Source organism: Cyrtonyx montezumae, unplaced genomic scaffold, assembly GCF_038088225.1.
Source record: "Cyrtonyx montezumae isolate F1298 unplaced genomic scaffold, pur_monq_1.0 scaffold_32, whole genome shotgun sequence".
Classification (NCBI taxonomy): domain Eukaryota; kingdom Metazoa; phylum Chordata; class Aves; order Galliformes; family Odontophoridae; genus Cyrtonyx; species Cyrtonyx montezumae.
The window spans coordinates 1561587-1581126 of NW_027072037.1; the positions used below are offsets into that span (position 1 = coordinate 1561587).

Here is a 19540-nt window from a genome sequence, read left to right on the forward strand (position 1 = left end):
TTTTGCTGGGGTCCCTCTGCAGGGATCTGGATCCCGTTACCCTTTTGATGGTCTATGCAAGATGTGACAGAGCCAAGTCCCAGCTTGCAGATCTTCCAAAGGTTTGAAGGAAAGCACTAAGAGCACGGAATCATCCTCTTTCAGAAACCCCAGCAGATGAGGAGGAGGGGAAAACACTCCCAGGAGAGAGATCTGTAGTCCGTGTGCTGGTGGGGGATCCCTGAACATCTCAACCCCCACAGACGTGTCCCAGTGTCTCACCCTGCTGGAATCAGAACCACAGAATCAAATCTTTGAGTTGGAATGGACACTTAAAGGCCATCTGTTCCAACTCTCCTGCAATCAACACCTACAGCTCCATCAGGTGCTCAGAGCAGCACCATGGACCCCCCTCCAAGGATGGGTCTTCCACTGCATCCACCACATCCACAGCAGGAGCAGGAGAAGAGGTGTCTTAAGCAGGTTGGAAGGATGGACATGGACACGTCCTTCCCCATCAAGCTCTCCTTTGACGCTCTGCACTACTACAGCCATAACCTGACCACGTCACCTCTCCCACCCCACAAAGCCACCGGACGGGGTTGGGTGGGATCCCACCGAACTAAGTTGGGTGAGGTTTGCTAGGAGATACTGAAAGTTGTTTCAGCAAATTCCACATGAGCCTGTGGGCAGTGTCGGCCAACGAAACCACGCGTGCTTCATCTTTGAGGAATGTTGCAGCAGTCACCGTTGTCAAATGAAGTTTTTCACCGAAATATGTCGTCGGTTGCGTCTGGAGCTCCTTCTGGGACATTTCTCCTCATGTTGGTGGCAGTGACCTTTGGGGGAACAGTTTCTCCTATATCAGGGTGGAAAAAGTGTAGACGGCAAAGACCAGATCTCCACGAGAGGGGTGGGCTCTGCATCCCCAAATAGTGCAGAGACCTCCTGGGAGCCCACCAGATGGGCTTTGCCCATACCCAGCGCTCCTCTCCACCCCTGTCCTATCTGTGGGGTTTGGGCTCCGGGACAGAGCTCAAACCCCACTCCCATCTCAGCCTCAGTCTCACCCTCACCCCGTCAGTGTCCGCGTGTCCTCTGGGTGTCCTCCAGCATCTCATGGAGCTCTTGGAAACGCTTCCAGGCGCGGAGACACGTAGGGCAGTCCAAGCACTCATCCTGGGAAGAGCTCCGATACGGGAAAAGCGCCGGTCGCCTCATCCAGGATTGGTTTGTTTTTTGGTTTTTTTTTTTCCTATAGGGTTGAAAGCAAGACAGGATTAAAACCAAAAATTAAATAAAGCCCGGAAACGAAGCTCAGGCAGGACGTGGCTGCAGCGACATTATCCAAAGGGCCTTACACATCTGGAATAAGTTACCGCGCACGGCAACCGAGTCTAAACAAGTGCAAGACGTTACGGCATTGCTGTCTGCAACAGGGAGTGGTTGGCAAGAGGGGAACGGCCGGGAAGGTGGGGTGGTGGGATGGGGACGCAGCAGGTGGGGTTTTGGAGACCCCGGGTACCCATCGGAGCCGCTGTGGTTTTTGGTTGTAGGGCAGCAGATGGGAATTTGTTTGATGTTGGTGCGTCCGCCCCAAGTGCACGGGGAGATGTGTGATTCGGAAGCGGGGTGTGGGGAGGGCTTGGTTGGAGACCCACGTGGTGCTGGTGGATAAATCACAAAGCCCCACTCGTGAGACCCCACTCCGAACCCCAAAAGTGCCTTAAAATAAAATCATAGAAGGACTGGGTTGGAAGGGACCTTGAAGATCGTCCAGTTCCAGCTGTAGGCAGGGACACCTCAGCATGCCCACGGTCGCTCCACAGACCTTTCTGAACCAAACTGAGCTCGATATCACCCGTCACTCCTCAAACGGAGCTTTCCCAACCCCAAAATCCAAACTTGGGGGGGGGCAATTTCTGTCGGGAAAGCTGCCATCCCTACCGTGCCTCAGTTTCCCCAGTGGGAACATAAGGACGCTCACGGAGGACGAGGGTCGTGCCGTCGGTGCCGCTTCAACACGGGGGTGTGGGGGAAGGAGACGTCGGGGGTGGGGGAGGGTGTCACGCGTGGAGGGGGCGGTCACGCGTGGGCGGCGCGGCGGAGGGGCTCTGTCCCTTTAAGGGGGGCAGCCGCGGCCCCATCTGATGCGGAGTCTCCAATCAGCGGCCCTCGGGCTCTTGGCAGCCCCAGCCGCCGCCGCTCCGCATTCCTCCGTCTTCCTAAAAGGGGCGAACATGGCGATGGGCAGGATGAGGTGAAGGAGCGAGGGAGGAGGGGAAGGAGAAGGAAGGAGGGGAGGAAGGAGAAGAAAAGGGAAGAGGAGAGGGGGGGGGAGGAAAGAAAAAAAAAAAAAAAGAAAGGAAAAAAGAAGGACCGAGGGGATGCAAGCGGAGCTGGCAGCGCGGTAATTTCCACCCCCATCCCTCCCTCCCCCCCCCCCCCCTCACCATAAAGAAGCGGAAACAAAAAAAAAAAAAAAAAAAATCGCAAAAAAAAAAAAAAAAGACCAAAAAAAGCCAAAAAAAAAAAAAAAAAAAGACAACAACAACAACAACAAAAAGAAAGACAACAAAACCAAGAGGAAAAAAAAACCAAAACCAGCAGACGAGCCTTCCTCCCCGGCAGCAGCCACCCAAGCCCGCAGCTCGGCTGTTTTACATGGAGAGCACAAACCCCCGAAAGGCGGAGGAGCACCGGGACTCCGCGCGGAGATCTTTGCATCAAAATGGTACAGCCTGCACCCCCCCCCACCCCCCCCCAAACCCTTCTTCCCTTTTCCCCTTTAATATTTCTGTGCCTTTCCCCTTCTGCCCCCCCCCCCCCCCCTTTCCTTCTCCTCCCCTTTGCTGACTTTGCAGAGGCCCTCCCGAAACTTACCCCAAAAATCCCTTTTTGGGGGGGGGGGGGGGGAGTTGGGGGATGGGGTGGGCTGCATCCTTATGGAGTGTGTGTGTGTGGGGGGGGGGGAATGCGGCGGGGGCTGCACTTACGGGGTGTAAAGTGGGGGGACGACGACAGTGCGCGGGGCCCTCATTTGTGTACGTTTGCAATAGTGATAATTAATGTCATTATTTCCTTGTGCCCCCCCCCCCCCCCCCGGTGTGATGCACAGGCCCAGATCTGCACGGGGGTGCACTGCTTGCCTGCCCCCCCCCCCCCCCTCCTCCCGGCCCCATGTCCTCTGTCCTATAGGGCACTGTGCTCGGTGGTGGGTGCGTGGGGGGCACTGGGAACACTGGGGGGGGGGGGGACGAGTAAAGTTTGGGTGCCCGTTGCTCACCCAGGGCCGGAGGATCCCTTGGCATTGTGCAGCCTTTCTTGTTTCCCGGATGACTCCTTCATTTTGCTTAATTCCTCCGGGCTGTGTGACACCCCCCCCTCCCCCCCCCCCACTTTCCCTTTCCCAGTGATCCCAGTGGTGCTGGGGGCACCCAGCAGTGCCTTTAGGTGGGGAGCTGGGAGGGTGGGGGGACACCCCCTGCAGAAAACCACATCCCCGTGCACGCTGCTAGAAAAAAAAATAAGACCGTGCCGAGGAGGCACATTGCACGGGTGACCTATTTTAGCCAACAGTTATGTATTTGATATTTTTGGGGTGGGGGCAAGATTTGACCTGCACCAAACAACCTTGAACTGAAGGTGGAGGGGGGGGGGGGGGAATGTCCCTTAGGATGCTTCAGGCACCTCCATCCCTGAAAGTGTGCAGTTGTGGGACGGACCAACCCATGGCTCTGTGCCTGTGACAGCAGCACGGGGTCACCCGCAGTGGATGTAGTGATGGGGATGGGGTTGGGATGCTGCTGCGGTGCCCCGGTGTTGGTACACGCTCGTTGTCCCGTTGCCCAGTGCATCTTCCCCCCCCCTCCTCCCCTCCTTTTCCTCCTAGTGGCAGCACACGGTGATGGGTCACCCCACTGGGGCTGTAGGGCCATCCCCAGTCTCCCTTATTGAGGTCATTTTGGCTCTGCTGGGGTCTTGTTCCCAGCCCCTAGTGCAATATATCTCTCTATTTTTCTCCTACTGGCAGCGATGGATCGCCCCATGGGGGCTGTGGGGTCAGCCCCAGTGTCTCTTGTCAGGGACATTTGGGGTCTTGTCCCCATGTCCCTCATCAGTTGGTGTGACCTGGTGTGAACTACAGCCCTACAGCCCAGCTGTCTCTTGTCGGGGACATTTGGAGTCTTGTGGTGGTGCAGCCCGGGATGAGTTTGGGTACGGGGTCGGGACGGAGGTGGTGTCAGCACACGTGGGATGGACAGGAGGTTTAATTACAGCACAGTGCCTCCATGGGAGGACAGAGGGACTGGAGGAGCCCTGGTGGCAAGGCTGTGGTTGGGATTCGGGGCCAGTTGGGCTGCTGTGTGGTCTGGGCCCGTGTATGAGCAGCGTTGGATGGCAGAGGATGCTTACGAGGTCGGGTTGGCTCTGGGGAAGGCTCCTGTGAGGGATGAGGAGCTTTGGTGCCACCCCAGTGATGGGAAAGATGATGTTGCCATCCTCCTGCCCTACTCCTCCCACGTGGGAGCATCCATTCGAGTGGGATTTGTGGAGATCTCTGCGCAGGGCTGGGGATGGGGTCCCACGGTGGGGATGCTCGTGCACTCCCCATCCCCATACCGTGGTTGTGTCCCTGAGCCCCTCATGCCAGCATCTCACGCTGGGCAGGGCAGTGCTGGATCCAGCTCCTGGTGCAGCAGCTTGGCCCACAGCCCGGCCAGGGAGGTGAGCACCGGGTTTTGTCCTCATTTCCTCCCTTCATCCTCCTTCCTCTTGTTTTTCTCAGGCAGAGGTGGTGGATTTATGAGTGTGCATCCCCACTGCCCATCTCTCTCCCCTCAGGGCCACGTGCTCGGTGGCACAGAGCATTACCCTGGTGAGTTCTCATCCTAGAGGGATACATCCCATACTCATTGTGCCCCGAAAGAGCATCATCTCTGGACAGGAGTGGGTGACGGCCGTGCCCGGAGCTGTGGCATCGCTGTGGCTTTGTGGCTCTACACACAAAAGAAAAAGCAGAAAAAAGCTCAAAAAAAAAAACCAAAGTGTAATAATAATAATAATAATAAAAGAGCCCGAACACAACCAGCCCTTAAGCAGCAGCTCTGCCTCCCCTGTGCAGAGGCCCCTCCACCCGGAGGCTGCACGGGGCCCAGGGATGGGGAATGAGCCATCCCCGATCCCTTCTCTGGGCACAGTCCCCCTGCTGGCTTTCCACGTTGCTCCTTGGCAGTGTGGGTGCTGGCTTCCAGGAAAATAAACAAACAGTCCCCAAAGAAGGGAAAGTGAGCCTGGAAAAGTCTTCGGCTGCCCCCCAGAATCCCAGACTCGGTTGGGGTGGCACAGAGGTCTTTTTTTTTTTTTTTTTGGGGTGCCTGATGCCCTGCACTCGGAGCATTGCGCTCACGGATACATCCACCACCCGCGTGGAGCTCCATCCTTCACAAATAGGGGCAGCTCCGATTTGAGGCCCAAAGGGATGGGCCCAAACCCTTTGCACCTTCCCCACCTCGCACCCCAGAGCACCCCCACGTTCGGGGTGCTGGAGTTGGGCTCTCTGTTGCTTTTCCAGGGTGCTGGCGAAGGGAGGAGGAGGGGAAGGGCGCGATGTGGAAGCCTTCCTCCAACGCAGGGTTTGTGTGCACGGCCGTGCCCCAGATCCCAGCGGTCCCTTGGGTTCGTGGTGGTGTTTTTGTTGCCTCAGTTCTGAGGCTTGGGTGGTTTTTATGGCTTTTGGGGGACGTTCCTTGGCTTTTTGGTGGCACTTCTGTGTTGTATGATTGTAGTGCCGTCCCTCTCTGTGGCACCGCGGGCGGGGGAGGGGTGTTAATTATCACCGAATCATAGGGGTTGGAAGGGACCTCAAGAGATCATCGAGTCCAACCCCCCTGCCACAGCAGGTCCCCTACGCCAGGTAAAGTCCTTCTAATTATTGCTAACGAAGCAGCATCCGGACCCGCTGAGCAAAGCGCTCTTCCTTCATGCGGTCGAACATCGAAGGTCAGCGTTGGTTCAGCTGCCAATGAGACCAAAAAGCAGATCGCACGGGAGGGAGTGAAAGATCCCTTCGAGGAGGAGGAGGAGGAGGAGGATGGGGGAGGGGGTGAAGTGAGCATCACCCGTGCTTCCCACGTCGCCCTTATCTCTGCCCGTATCCTGCTGCTGGGGGGGGCAGCAGTGGGGTTTCTTTGAAGGGAAAGGGGAAGGAAACGGGGGGGCTTGTGGACAAAAAAAAATAGGAGGAATAGAAACAATATCGCAGCGTGCGAGCACAGCGGGCCCCGCTTGCCCCCAGCATCCTCCCCACGGGCTGATTCGGGATGGGGCTTTGGCAGTGCTGGTTGGAAATGCTCTTAAAATAGAGCTGGAGGGAAGTGTCGGCGCGGGGGGGGGGTGGCTGCAGGCGCCGGCTGGCCCAGCGGGGTGGGGAGATCACGGCCACGCTGCTTTCGAACAATCCCAGCAGAGCTCTGCTTGGTGCTGGGGGAGGCAGAGGTTTGGTGGTGGCTTTGGTTGGCTGGGAGAGTTTGGGAAAAGGAGGAGGTGTGAGTGTCCAGCGGAACGGGGGAACCCGGTGGGACCCGCAGCCTGGGATGGGGATGAGGGTGGAGGCAGGGAGGGGGCTGGGAAGGGGTTGGGGATTGGAGATAGAGGTGGAGATTGGAGATGGAGACAGGGTTGGGGATGGGGACTGCAGGTGGGGATTGGAGAAAGGGGCGGGGATGGCAGTGGGGCTGGAGATTGGAGATGGGGACAGGACTGGAGATGGGAGATGGGGTCGGACACGGGGATGGAGATGGGGTTGAGATTGGGGTTGGAGATGGGGATCGGACACAGGGATGGGGTTGGGAGTTGAGATTGGAGATGGGGTTGGAGTTGGGGTTGGGATTGGAGTTGGGGTTGGGATTGGAGTTGGGGATGGGGTTGGGGTTGAGATTGTAGTTGGAGTTGGGGTTGGGGTTAGGGTTGGAATTGGGAGATGAGGTTGGGATTGAGATTGGGTTTGGAGAGGGGGGTTGAGATTGGGTTTGGAGATGCGGTTGGGGTTGAGGTTGAGATGGAGGTGGGATTGGGGATGAAGGTAGGGGTGGAGATGAAGATGGGGACACAAAATGTGGATTCTTCCCAGCGCTTTGAGCCTCTTGCAAAACTAAACCAAAGCAGTACGAGCTGCCAGTGAGCCCAGGCGGTGATGGCAGAAAAAAGCAAAAATATTATTATTTTTTTTTTAATTAAAATGTGTATGTGTTCAGGGTTAGCACATGGGAAGGGGCTGCGGAGGTTGATCCCCTGTGCTGATGCAGCTCTGGAGGGAATGTTTGGGGGTGAAGTGGGGATGTGACCCCCGTGGGTGCCTCTCTGATGCAGCTCAGGGCTTGGCTGGGACTCTGGTTCCGGGCAAGAGCACGAAAGCATCTGATAGCAATAAAAAGCAAACCCTCCTGCTGACAAGTCCGGGCTGAAGTCACTGGCGGGACATGGCCAAGACACGCATTGTCCTCGCCGCTGCTGGGACTGATTAGAGCTGCCTGGCAGGACCCGACGCTGGGTGAGGGGTCAGCCCCTTTTTGCCAAAAATGCCTCAATCCAGAGCAAAAAGCCAACGTTTGTTTTCCAGGCTGGGCTGCAGCAGAGGCGATGCTGTGCAGAGGACTCCGCTTCCGCTGTATGGAGCCCGTTTTTCCACCTGCACACCTCTGGTGGACTCACGGCGTCGTGTATCGGGAGCAAAGGGAGGTGCACCGAGGTGTTGGGAGGGCTGGAGGAAAAACCCAAATGTAGGGCTTTTTTTGGGGGGGTGAGATCAGGGCGGGAGAGTCGCTGGCAGGCAGCAAACCGCTTGGTTGAAAGCTTTGCTGTTTCTTCAGCGTTCGCAGTGATTTTCATTATATCATCTTTTTTTTTTTTTTTCAATTCATTCGGAGGAGCTGAGCCGTCCCAGTTCCTTCCGTTGACATGTCCTTGGCAGTCACAAGGGTTAGAAAGCAGAGGGATGATGGGTGGATGGGTGGAAAGGTGGAGGGAGGGATGATGGATGGATGGAGGGATGGGGGTGTGATTGGATGGCAGGGTGAATGGATGGGTGGATTGGGTCGTGGATGGAGAGGTGGATGGATGGATGGGTGGCATGGATGGAGGAGTGGGAGGGTGAATGGATGGATGGATAGGGGCATGGATGGCTGTCTGGATGGATTTGGGGATGGATGGATGGATGGATGGGGGAGTGGATGGAGGGGTGGGTGGATGGATGGAGGGATGGATGGGGGCATGGATGGATGGAAGGATGAATGGACAGATGGATTTGGGCATGGATGGATGGATGGGGGTGTGGATGGAGGGGTGGGTGGATGGATTGGGGCATGGATGGATGGGAGTGTGGATGGATGGATGGAGGCACGGATGGATCGATGGGAGAGTGAATGGACGGATGGAGGGGAGGGTGAATGGGTGGATGGATTTGGTCTTGGATGGATGGATGAATAGGGGCATGGATGGTTGGTTGGTAGATGGACAGGTGGGTGGATGGACAGATGGGTAGGTGTGTGGCTGTCCGGATGGTTGGTTGGTAGATGGATGGGTGTTTGGTTGGTAGGTGGATGAATGGCTGTACCAGGTGGGGTACAGCATTTTATAACAAAAATATCCCCCACAAATGCCTTTCCCACCTCCTTGTTCTGCTGCACAGCTGGGAGCAGATCCGCATTTTCCTCTTTTTCTCAAGGACATGAGTGTTTGCTGGGACTGCCCTGTGCCAGGGCTGCTGTGTTGCTGAGCTGGCTGATTGCAGAACAGAAATTCAGAGGAAAATGAAAAATTTTAGCAGGGTGGAGGAGGGGTTTTGTTTGTTGAGAAAAACAAAAGAAGAAAACACCCTTCTTTGTTATTTGAGCATTTTTTTCTGGTATGTTTTTGCCTTTGGCTCGCAAAAAAAAACCCCACCAAAACAAGACAAAATGTGTCTTGCTGGAATCACTCAGTTCATCAAGAACTGCCATTTGTCCCAGAAAAAAGTGTCAGCTAGGAAAGTCTTCTGGTGCAGGGGATGCAGGATTAAGCACTGCCCCTCCGTCACTGCACTGTGTCCCAGCTCTTCTCACAGCCCATGGCAGGACAGAGTGTGTTCACAGGGCCATATCCATCCATGCTGCTTCTCTTGGGTTCTCAGCATGGTAGACAAGGGGAAGAAAAGTTTAGGTCCCTGTGGGACAGTGGATGAGGATCCTGGGGTCTGTGCCCTGCAAAAGCACTCGCAGGTAGAGTTAAATCACTGGGCAGCAGCCCCAGTGCTTGCAGCATTCCCAGGCTTGCGTTTTTTTGGGTGCTGCCTTTCCCCAGGCAGCTATAAGATGGAAGTTTGAAAAAAAAATAAATAAATGGGGGCATAAATCATCCTGGTGAATCCTGCCAACATGAGTCAGAGCACGTGGAGTAATTCAGTAATTGCTTTTAAGGGGCATATGCTCAACCAGGAATTTGCTTGGCATGGAGTGGGGTGATGGGAAGTGCCCATGGGTTCACCTCTGGCCTCATGGGGGGAAGAGGGGTAGGAGATGCAGCCCAGGGGCTGCTTTCTATGAGCATAACCCAAATATTGTGGGGTTTTATGTAATTGTGTTGTAGGAGTAGGAATGTTTGAAATCCTAAGTTTCTTCTAGCTTGGTGGAAGGCATCTCATGCATTGCCTGGAACTGATGAATGTCCCCACTGCAGCCCCCATCCCATCTGATTCAGGAGGCTGAGGGTGTATCGAAGTGCCTGTGTTCTGTGTGACATCTTCTGTCCGTGTGTGTGGAGGCTTTGGCCTCTGCCACATTGTGAGGTGGCCGTGGTGATCTTTTTGATTGTCACCTCCAAGCTGGGCTTAATGATGGCGGGGATTTTTTGGTGGCATCTCCAAAGCTGAGCGTAGTCGTGGAGCTCTTTGGTTGCTCTCCCTAAGTTTGTTCTGATGGTGGAGCGTTTTGATTGGCATCTCTAAGCTGGACCTGGTGGTAGAGCCTCTTGGTTCGTGTCGCCCAGAAGGAACTTCTTGGCTGGTGTCCCCGAGCTTAGTCTGATGGTGGAGCGTTTAGGTTGGCAACTCCAAGCTGGAGCTGGTGGTAGAGCCTCTTGCTTGATGCCCTGAGATGGAATTTCTTGGCTGGTGTCCCCAGACTTAGTCTGGAGGTGGAGCCTCTTGGTTGTCATCTCTCACCTGGGACAGGTGGACAGGGATGGGTGGCATGGCTGGGCAAGTTTTTTTCCTGAGGAAAGAGCCTTTCTGAACAAGTTTCATTTCCTTCTTGCCCACAGCTGATAGTCGAAAAGACAACTGACTACCCTTCAGCCGAGTACTCCCTGGTGGAGGATGTAGCCCTCCACTTCACGTGTTTGATGGACAGACTGAACGAGCAGCGCCTCTTTCAGCCGGACCTGTGCGACGTGGACATCGTGCTGGTGCAGCACAAGAGCATCTTCCCGGCGCACAAGGGGGTCCTGGCAGCCTACAGCCAGTTCTTCCACTCCCTCTTCACCCAAAACAAGCAGCTGCAACGCGTGGAGCTCTCCCTGGAGGCCCTCACGTCTCAGGGCCTCCAGCAGATCCTCAATTTCATCTACACCTCCAAGCTCCTCGTCAACGCCTGCAATGTGCAGGACGTGCTGAACGCGGCCGCCGTGCTGCAGATGAACAACATCGCGTCCTCCTGCCAGGACCTGCTGGACACGCGCTCGCTCAGCCTGGCTGCTGACATGGCTCTGCCCGCAGAGGGTTGTGCTGGCCCTCCGCCGTATTACTGTGAGATCAAGCAGGAGGTGGACACCCCTCACCCCAAAATCTACGCCCGGGAGGGCACTGACCCCTACTCGGTGCGGGTGGAGGACGGGGCGGGTGCTGGGCCGCTGCCACCAGGACAGGGCAAGCAGTACTACAAGGAGGAGAAGGACGGTGGTCCAGGTGCTGTCTGCAAGATGGAGGGTGAGGAATCCGAGGAGGACTTGGACAGCCAGGGCTCCTACAACCGGGAGCAGATCATCGTGGAGGTGAACCTCAACAACCAGACTCTCAATGTCTCCAAGGGCATGGAGGGCAAGGCGGCCGCCAGCGAGGCGGCTGTGATGGGGAGGCCTGATGGTGATGGACGTGACACAGAGGAGGATGGGGAGGAGGAGAACGAGGAAGGGGACGAGGAGGAGGAAGAGGAGGAGGATGCGGAGGTGGGTGAGGAGGAAGAGGAGGAGCACAGCGAGGAGGAAGACCTGGAAGAGACGACAGAAGAAGAGGAGGAGGAGGATGACGATGAAGACGCATCAGAGATGAAAAGGGAAAAGAGTGGGCAGACCCGCAGAGGAAGCCGAGCATCCAAAGCCACCAAATCTGCCATGGCCACCAGGTCCCAGGAGATGGCCAAGACGGAAGAGGAGGAAGAGGAGGAAGAGGAAGGTCAGCGAGGGAGGAAGAGAAAGAAGGAGCAAGACGGGCTGGGCCAGAAGGTGAAACTGGAGGAGAAGCAGCACTACCCATGCAAGAAGTGTCCCCGGGTCTTCAACAACCGCTGGTACCTGGAGAAGCACATGAACGTCACGCACAGCCGCATGCAGATCTGTGACAAGTGTGGCAAACGCTTCCTGCTGGAGAGTGAGCTGCTGCTGCACCATCAGACTGACTGTGAGAAGAACATCCAGGTGAGCCAGCCAGCCCCAGCAGCATCCCCACGAGGGGAGGGACATCACACCATGATGGGGCATCCTGCGAGGGAGGGAGATCCTACTGTGATGGGACGTCCTACTGAGGTGGTTCATCCCACCAAAGAGAAGGATGTCCCACCATGACAGGACATCCCAATGGGGAGAACAGCCCACGCAGAGACATCATAGCATGGGCTTGTGTACAGATAATACTTTGGATGTTGTGGATAGATGTGGTGGACTGGTGGGAATCTTGCTTCTCCTGTGACTTGTCTTCAAGCTTAGAGGGTTCCTATGGTGTCATGGGACCAGAGGATTAGTGCTGACAGACAATGTCTTCCCCTTGGCCAACCAGGTAGAAACGCAGGGTGGTCTGGGAGGAGTAGTTTTCCTTTGAGTTTATCCACTTAATCTGGATAAAACACTGCAAGCCCCCTAATGGAGACGCACTCCAGTCGGTTCCACCCAGGCTTAAACCAATTTAGCTTGATTTGAAGAATTGCTGACATAAGTAAGTGGTTTTAATCTGCCTTTTGTGCTCTTTAGCTCACATATTTAGCACATTTCCAAACTCACTTGACATCTGTGCGTGGCTCAGGGACTGTATGTCCTTTGCCTTACACTAATGGGATCCTCATCTGCATGTGCACATTGCCTCCATTAGTTCAGTGCAGTTTTGGGGAGGTAGGCAGGCGTCCTCATTGAGCAGCAAAGCTGCACATTCCTGCAGACTTGTCTTCTAATCCCCACTGAACGGGTCTGCACAAGACTGTTAATAAAAAGAAGCAAAGTCTTCTAGAGAGCTTCACACCGAATAATCCTTCCCACCAAACAATGGGATTTTAAGGGATTTTGCACCCTTCCTAGGCAAAGGAGACACAACCTGGGTGCTGTAGCAGCCCTACAGTGCTTGCATCCCAAACAAAATGGGTGACGAAGCCCTTTGGGGTGTCTTTCCAAATAACTCCCAGTGCTGATGGCTGCTTCTTTGGGATGACTGCAGCCACTGGACCGGGACCAGTGAATCTGTGCCCGATGCCTCTTGCGTGGTGGTGGTGGGTGGATCAGAGCCCATCACAAAGCAATTGTGAGGAGATTTTCCCAGGGCGTTTCTTCAGTCCGTTCTGCTGCTTTCCTGGGGCTACCAGTGAGTGCTGACACCTCATTGCTTTTTTCCCTCCTCCCTTTTTATTCCCTTTTTCTGTGTCATTTTGGGATAGGGTGAACCACAGCTGCCCCTGTGCTGACCTCCCTCTGTGGAAGGCTTGGCTCGTTACCTCTCACTTAGTCAGGCATTTTAGATTAGCAGCAAAATTCACTCTCTTTACGCTGACAATAACTTTATCAGGATACCGTGGAATTAAGCCTGGTTGGAAAAGGGAATTTTTTTGATCTCTGTGTGGACAGTTTTTAACTGTGTCCGTGGAAGGACCGTCCCTCTTACCTTATTGTCTAAAATCTATTGCTGATTTGTCCTCAGATCTCACCCTTGAGGGCTCTCACTCCCACACTGCAGCTTTGCTCCCTGTGGACGTTTCCTGTTGACATCCATGACCCCGTGGCAGCTTTCTTGCCCTGCTGCCTGAGTAAGAATTCACTCTTTGCTTTGTCACGTTGTTCCCAAAATCTCTCTTGACCTGCTCCAGTGTGAACCTCCTCTTCTCTTGCCAGAATTTATTTGATGGCTTGCCTTGTCCTTTGCCTGAGGGCACAGGGCTCTGCCCTCGGGGCTGCATGGTCCCAGCTGGGAGCTTTCCTACATCTCCTTTCTCTGTCTTTAATTTTAATATTTCCCTGCAGCCTTTTTCATTTTAAGTGGAGAATGTGGAAGTTGGTCCCAAAACGTCTCTTAAAGCAGAGATAAAACTGCTCTGATCTGTAGAAATATTTACTTAGAGCCAGTAAAACTCAGAGGACTGCTCGTGCTGAAATTCAGACCTGCCAGGATGCAGAAGTCGAGTGTCTCTTTGACCCTCATTTTGCCTTCCAGGCACCTAAATATAAAGATAGATAGAGAGACACTATGACAACATGACATAACGGTATATTCTCAATGGTACTGCAGCCTCATTCAGTGCAAAATGTGGAAGAAGCCCATCCATGAGCATCTCTTCCCCTGGGTGGGAGGAGAAGGTCGAGGCAGCCCGTGTGAATTTGCTGACACCGCTTGGCTGTTCTGTTGCCAGATGCCTCCTTGGCATCAGCTATTGCTCACAGCACACCTGCAAGGAGATGTTCTGAGCCCAGTAGGACAAGAAGAGGATGAGCACACGGAGAGATGAAGGCTGCCCCAGCAGAGCAAGGCTGTGCAGTGCTTTCCATTGCCCCCTGCTCCAAGTTGATCTTGTGTACTGCTGGTTGGGTTCACCTCTCTCCGTTGGGTTCACCTCTCTCCGTTGGGTTCACCTCTCTCCGTTGGGTTCACCTCTCTCTGTTGATACTCAGAAAGGGTTTTGCCCTAGTTGAGGCCATTCCCAGCACTCCCTACTACATGGATGATAAGTTGAGCTCATTGAGCCTCATTGAGCTGTGGGCATGTGATGGAAAGCCGACCACGGCCCATGTCAGAGGTGAAAAGCCATTTGTGGAGGCACAGGTTGCAGCTTCTTTCTGAGAAGCACTGAGCTTGGTGGAGGAGGAGCAAACCTTTACTGTGATTCCCAGGAGGAGACTTTGTTGGTGCCTAACATTGTCACGTCCTGTCACTCTGTTACTTGAGTGAACCAGTTTGGGGTCTATTTTGTTCCATTAATGACTGTTTTCTGAATTAGTGGATATTAATGTTTTTGAGGGGATTCGTGGGCATTTTCACAATTCGTGGATACTAATAGAATTTTTGAGGTGAATACCTATTTTCAGAGAAATCAGTGCTGGGGAACTTCCTGAAGACTGAAGTCATGCTGCCCTAGTTTGGGCTTCTCTTTTTAATTACACCCCTTGCAGACTTCTAATGCTAAGATAATGGGTTTTTTGGAGGGAATGTGAGGTCTTCAGTGTGTGCAAGCATGAAATCCCCAGCTGGGAATAAGACCACGGTGCGTGAGCTTTGCAGGTCTCATCCATCCATTGCCGAAGGGCCGCACCCTTCCTTGGAAAGGCATCACCCCAGCCAATGGGTAGAAATTTTGAGTTTTGGAGCTTTTGAAGCCACAAAAGTGTGTAGCGACCTCGCTTGTCACTCCGTTAGCATCAGGTTTTGTGATGATGTTGTCTTTCAACAGCCGAAACAAAACCCAAATTCCGGCAATGCCTCGGTACGTTCCCCTGCCTCCCTGCCCAGCCCCTCTCTCGTTGCAGTGTGTGACGTGTGGGAAGGGCTTCAAGAAGCTCTGGTCACTCCATGAGCACAACAAGATCGTCCATGGCTATGCTGAGAAGAAGTTCTCTTGTGAGATCTGCGAGAAGAAGTTCTACACCATGGCCCACGTGCGCAAACACATGGTTGGTGAGTGCGGGAAGCACCGGCCCTCGTTAGGGGGGATCTCATTAGGGGTGCTGATGTGGGGGTTTTGGTGATGAAAGGTATTTTTCTATTGCTGCTATGTTGGGAATTTAGGGCTGGGCTAGCACTTGGTGAGCTTTCTCACCAAGAAATGTGGCTTTTTTTTTTATCCTGCAGTGCTGGGTGGTGAATGCTGAGCGTGTGTCTGCTCTGTGTTGATGCTTTTGGAGCAGTTCTCTGCTGCAGAGCAGGCGTGGCACCAGGAAATCTCAATTATTCTATTTAACCAGGAAAAAAAAGAGAGACATCAGAAGTGATCAAAGCAAGGTTTGAAGTGTAACCATCCTTCCCTTGTAAAAAGAGGATGAGCCTGTGGCGGCACTGCGCTTTGAAAAGCAAATCACAGATGGCAGCAACAGCCACATCTCTGTGCTCACAGGCAATAAAAAAGAGCAAAAATAAGGGGGTTTTTTTTGGTTTTTTTTTGTTTTTGTCAGGCAGTGGCTCACACTGGGTTGTATAATGGAGGGTAGGTCAGTGGTGAGCCCTGAAACACGCTCGTTGGTGCCATGGTGCTACTGCACCTCTTCTTGGGATGATGTCTTTGGGTTGTCCGAGGTTGGGTGTCAGTTTTGGGACCACCGAAGGCCAATGCATGGGGAGGATGTGTGACACTGCTCCCCTCTCCTGCAGCTCACACCAAGGACATGCCCTTTACCTGCGAGACCTGTGGGAAGTCCTTCAAGCGCAGCATGTCCCTCAAGGTGCATTCCCTGCAGCACTCTGGGGAGAAGCCATTCAAGTGTGAGGTGAGATCCCTTCTCCTCCCTGCATCCCCTGTGCCTCGCTTCCTCAAAAATGGGGACAAAAGTGCTGATCTGGGGAAGTGTCCTGCAGTTCACAGCACTTTGTGCTGTTTGGGTGTTTCCCAACTTTCCCGTGCTTTGCATTCCTGCCTGAAGGCCTCACCAACCCCAGGGTGAGGCTTTTGTAGAATCATAAACTGGCTTGGGTTGGAAGGGACTTTAATGATCATCCAATTCCACAACCACCCCCATGGGCTGGGTGCCCCCTACCAGATCAGGCTGCCCGGAGGCCCCATCCAACCTGGCCTTGGGCACCTCCAGAGATGGGGCACCCGCAGCTTGTCTCAGCAACCCCAAAAGTCATTTATCAACCACTCCTCCACCCCACTGCAGAACTGCAACGAGCGTTTCCAGTACAAGTACCAGCTGCGCTCCCACATGAGCATCCACATCGGCCACAAGCAGTTCATGTGCCAGTGGTGTGGCAAGGACTTCAACATGAAGCAGTACTTCGATGAGCACATGAAGACGCACACGGGTGAGAGCTCCCAGCTTGCCAGGATGGGATGGGAGGGGCAGTTGGGATGGGAGGGGCAATTGGGATGGGGGCTTGAGATGGTTATCAAGGAATGTATAGGTGTGGCACCGAGGGACGTGGTTGGTAGGCATGGTGGGGATGGGTTGGGGTTGGACTTGTTGATCTTAGAGGTCTTTTCCAGCCTTAATGAATCGGTGATTCTGTGGGGATGAAGGAAGGATCCAGTGCTGCTTCTCAACCTTTTTCCCCCACCGAAAACCCAGGTGAGAAGCCCTACATCTGCGAGATCTGCGGGAAGAGCTTCACCAGCCGCCCCAACATGAAGAGGCACCGCCGCACCCACACGGGCGAGAAGCCCTACCCCTGCGACGTCTGTGGCCAACGCTTCCGCTTCTCCAACATGCTGAAAGCCCACAAGGAGAAATGCTTCCGTGTCAGCAACCCCTTGGCTTCGGACACAGCCATCCCCCAGCCTGCTGCCAGCCCGGCCCCGCTGCCCCCAGGCGTCTCCCCGTTGCCTCTGCTTCCTCCCCTGCCACAGACCCTCCCTCCTCCTCCTCACCTACCACCCCCTCCTCCCCTGTTTCCTGCAGGGAGGATAAATTCAAATAACAACTAGGTGCCCTCCCCCTGCACAGACAGAAACTGCCCTTTCGAAGCACCCGGGGAGACGTGGCTTTGCTTGCTCTCTACCCCATTCCTCCTCGTTTTGGGGTTGTTTTGGTGTTACTTTTTTTTTTCTTTTTTTTTTTTCTTTTTTTTACCCACAAAGCCTTTCTCTGTGGAGAGTGGGAGCAGGAGGACGTCCTCAAGGAGTGTGGATGTGGAGGAGGGGGGACTGTCCACAAGGGTGCAGATAAAAGACATCACTCTCCATTTCGTCTTGGCAGTGGAGCGCCCTGGCAGCCTTCCACCAGCACTCACCATTGTAGGGATAACGGGGAAGAGAAGCCTCTCTCAAGGCATTTTTCCCACTGGGAGACAAAGGTTTGACCCAGCAAGGTGATGCAGGCTCCATCAGCTCCATCCCCAGCTCATCCCAACCCTTCCTGGTTGCCCTGTCACCGTGCATTGCATTCTTCTCCACGTCAAGAGGTTGGTGGGGCTCAGAGGGATGCGATGCTGTGCCATCCAGGGTGCCAGCTGGAATCCCACTAGTGGTGCTCGAATCCCTGTACTGTAAAGCTGGTCTTTCAATCAGGCTCTTTCCCCAAGAGCTGAGGTGTGTTAGCTTCCTGGTGGCATGCAGCAGAGTAGGGGTCCCCACTGGAGGTCATCATCTGGCTTTGTCAGCGGCCCTCTCCTCATCTTCCTCCCCCAGTGCAGGTTTTTCTCTCCAATAGACAAAAGCACAACACCGGTGCTGTGTTTTGGGGGCATGGGCAGCCAGCTGCCCCTTCATCTTTAGGGTGCCCTTCTCATCCCGTTGACAGCTGGATTTCTGGAGAAACTCCAGAGTTTGTAGGGTGGTTTTGGGAGAGCTGGGATGGCCTCGGGACCAGTGAGATGGCACCAGGTTGGAGGAGTGGGATGCAACCGGTCCTCAGCAGTTTCAGCCCAGAATAGTGCCTTAACAATCTGAATAAACCTGACCTGTGGGTGAGCTCCAGGTGTTGGCTGGGAGCCGTTGGGTCTCATCCCAAGCATTAGAGTGGAGGCAGGACCTTTTTCTTGCCATGTCAGGAAAGCCCACTTCGCTCTACCAAGTTTCACCACCCTGTAGGGTCAGCAGTCCCTTACAGGGACCAGAAGGGACTAGTGTGCCCAAGCTGTGCCAGAGAAGGCTGTGTTTGGCTTGATGATGCCCCGTGGTGTGGATTAGTACCACTTTGGCCACCCTGTGTGTTCCTCTCCCTGCGATCTCCCAGCTGGCCTTTGATTTCACTTATTCATGCCAGTGGAGAAGAACTGTGGTCTTGAGTAAGAGAGGAGCTGTAATCCTGTGAAGGCTTTGCTGTTGCCTTCTTGTTGAATGCTGGGGGTCCAATCCAGGTCTCTTGCTGCTGCAGTTTGCCTTGGGATGCCACATGTTGCTCTGATCATGATTCCATGATCTCTGCCTGGTAGAGTGTCTCTGTTGTAGGTTGGTTTGGGGAGCACTACAGGAGCTGCAGAGCCTCCAGCATAGGCAGAGAGGTGCCAGCCCAGGTGTGGGAGATCCCTTGCTGCCCAGGGGAGCTCTGCAGATGTATGTGGATGTTGTCGAGGTTGCAGAGGAGGCAGTGAGAAGGTTTTTTGGAGGGTTGGGGAGAGAGGGGATGTTGGGTGGGCTGCAGGAGCTCTTTGTTGGTTGCACCTCTGTCTGGGAGGTATCAGATTGTTGAGCCACACCTGGCTGTGCAGGAAGGCTCGGTGCTTTGTCTGCTGGGCCAAATGAGCAATGCACTTGTGCACATCTGCTGAACTGGGCATGGGAATGTGTCTGTGTAGAGCCAGGAGGGCTCATCATCGTGCTCAGGGGCTTTGCTGGACAGGAATATGTGCATTGAAATAGGTCTGAGGAGTGTCGGCTGCTCTGAAAGAGTAATGTTAGAGCTAACAGCTTAGGTGATTAGTATCCCCTGCTGGGTGACTAAGTGGTGTCCCCAAACCTGACATCCTTGGAGAGTTTGCTGCTCTCGTGGATGGTTAGCACTTTTAGCAATGATTTGCCTGTCCTTGTTCTGGCTGGGGTTCAGTGTTCCAGGATCGGTACCAGGGCCTCACTCTTATTTCCTTCTGCCTTTGAGCAGGGGGAGGATGTGATGGCACAGCTGCCTCGACAGATTTAACCTTCCTCAGATGGACACCCAAAGCTTGGCTGCTCTCTGTCCTTCATGACCCTGGGATGGTGCAAAGCTTTCTCACACACACACTTATGAGGGGCATGAGTGCTCAGTTCTTGGGGCCATTGGCTTTTTGAAGGGACCATGACCAGCCTGGGAGGTCCTGCTTTGCAGGAGCTATCAGTAGTACCCTTGGAGGTATTGGAGGGCCTTGGTAGAGCAATCTGCTGTCTCCTCCTCCACTGCCTCCCAGACAATATTCCTCCGGCTCTCACGTTTCTTTCCCCTAGCACTTGGCCTTGAGATGGGATGGGAGCCTGCATTGCAAGGAGGCCTCACC

General features: G+C 54.3%; 1 protein-coding gene across 1 annotated transcript; it reads left to right on the forward strand.

Moving 5' to 3' along the window:
• The first annotated feature begins 2567 nt into the window (after positions 1-2567).
• ZBTB47 (zinc finger and BTB domain containing 47) lies at positions 2568-18752 on the forward strand. The gene is made up of 6 exons (XM_065744952.1): positions 2568-2713; positions 10276-11646; positions 14947-15094; positions 15785-15900; positions 16291-16435; positions 16699-18752. The coding sequence occupies exons 1-6, from the start codon at positions 2711-2713 to the stop codon at positions 17052-17054; spliced, it is 2139 nt and encodes a 712-aa protein (XP_065601024.1). The 5' UTR covers positions 2568-2710; the 3' UTR covers positions 17055-18752.
• The last annotated feature ends 788 nt before the right edge of the window (positions 18753-19540 follow it).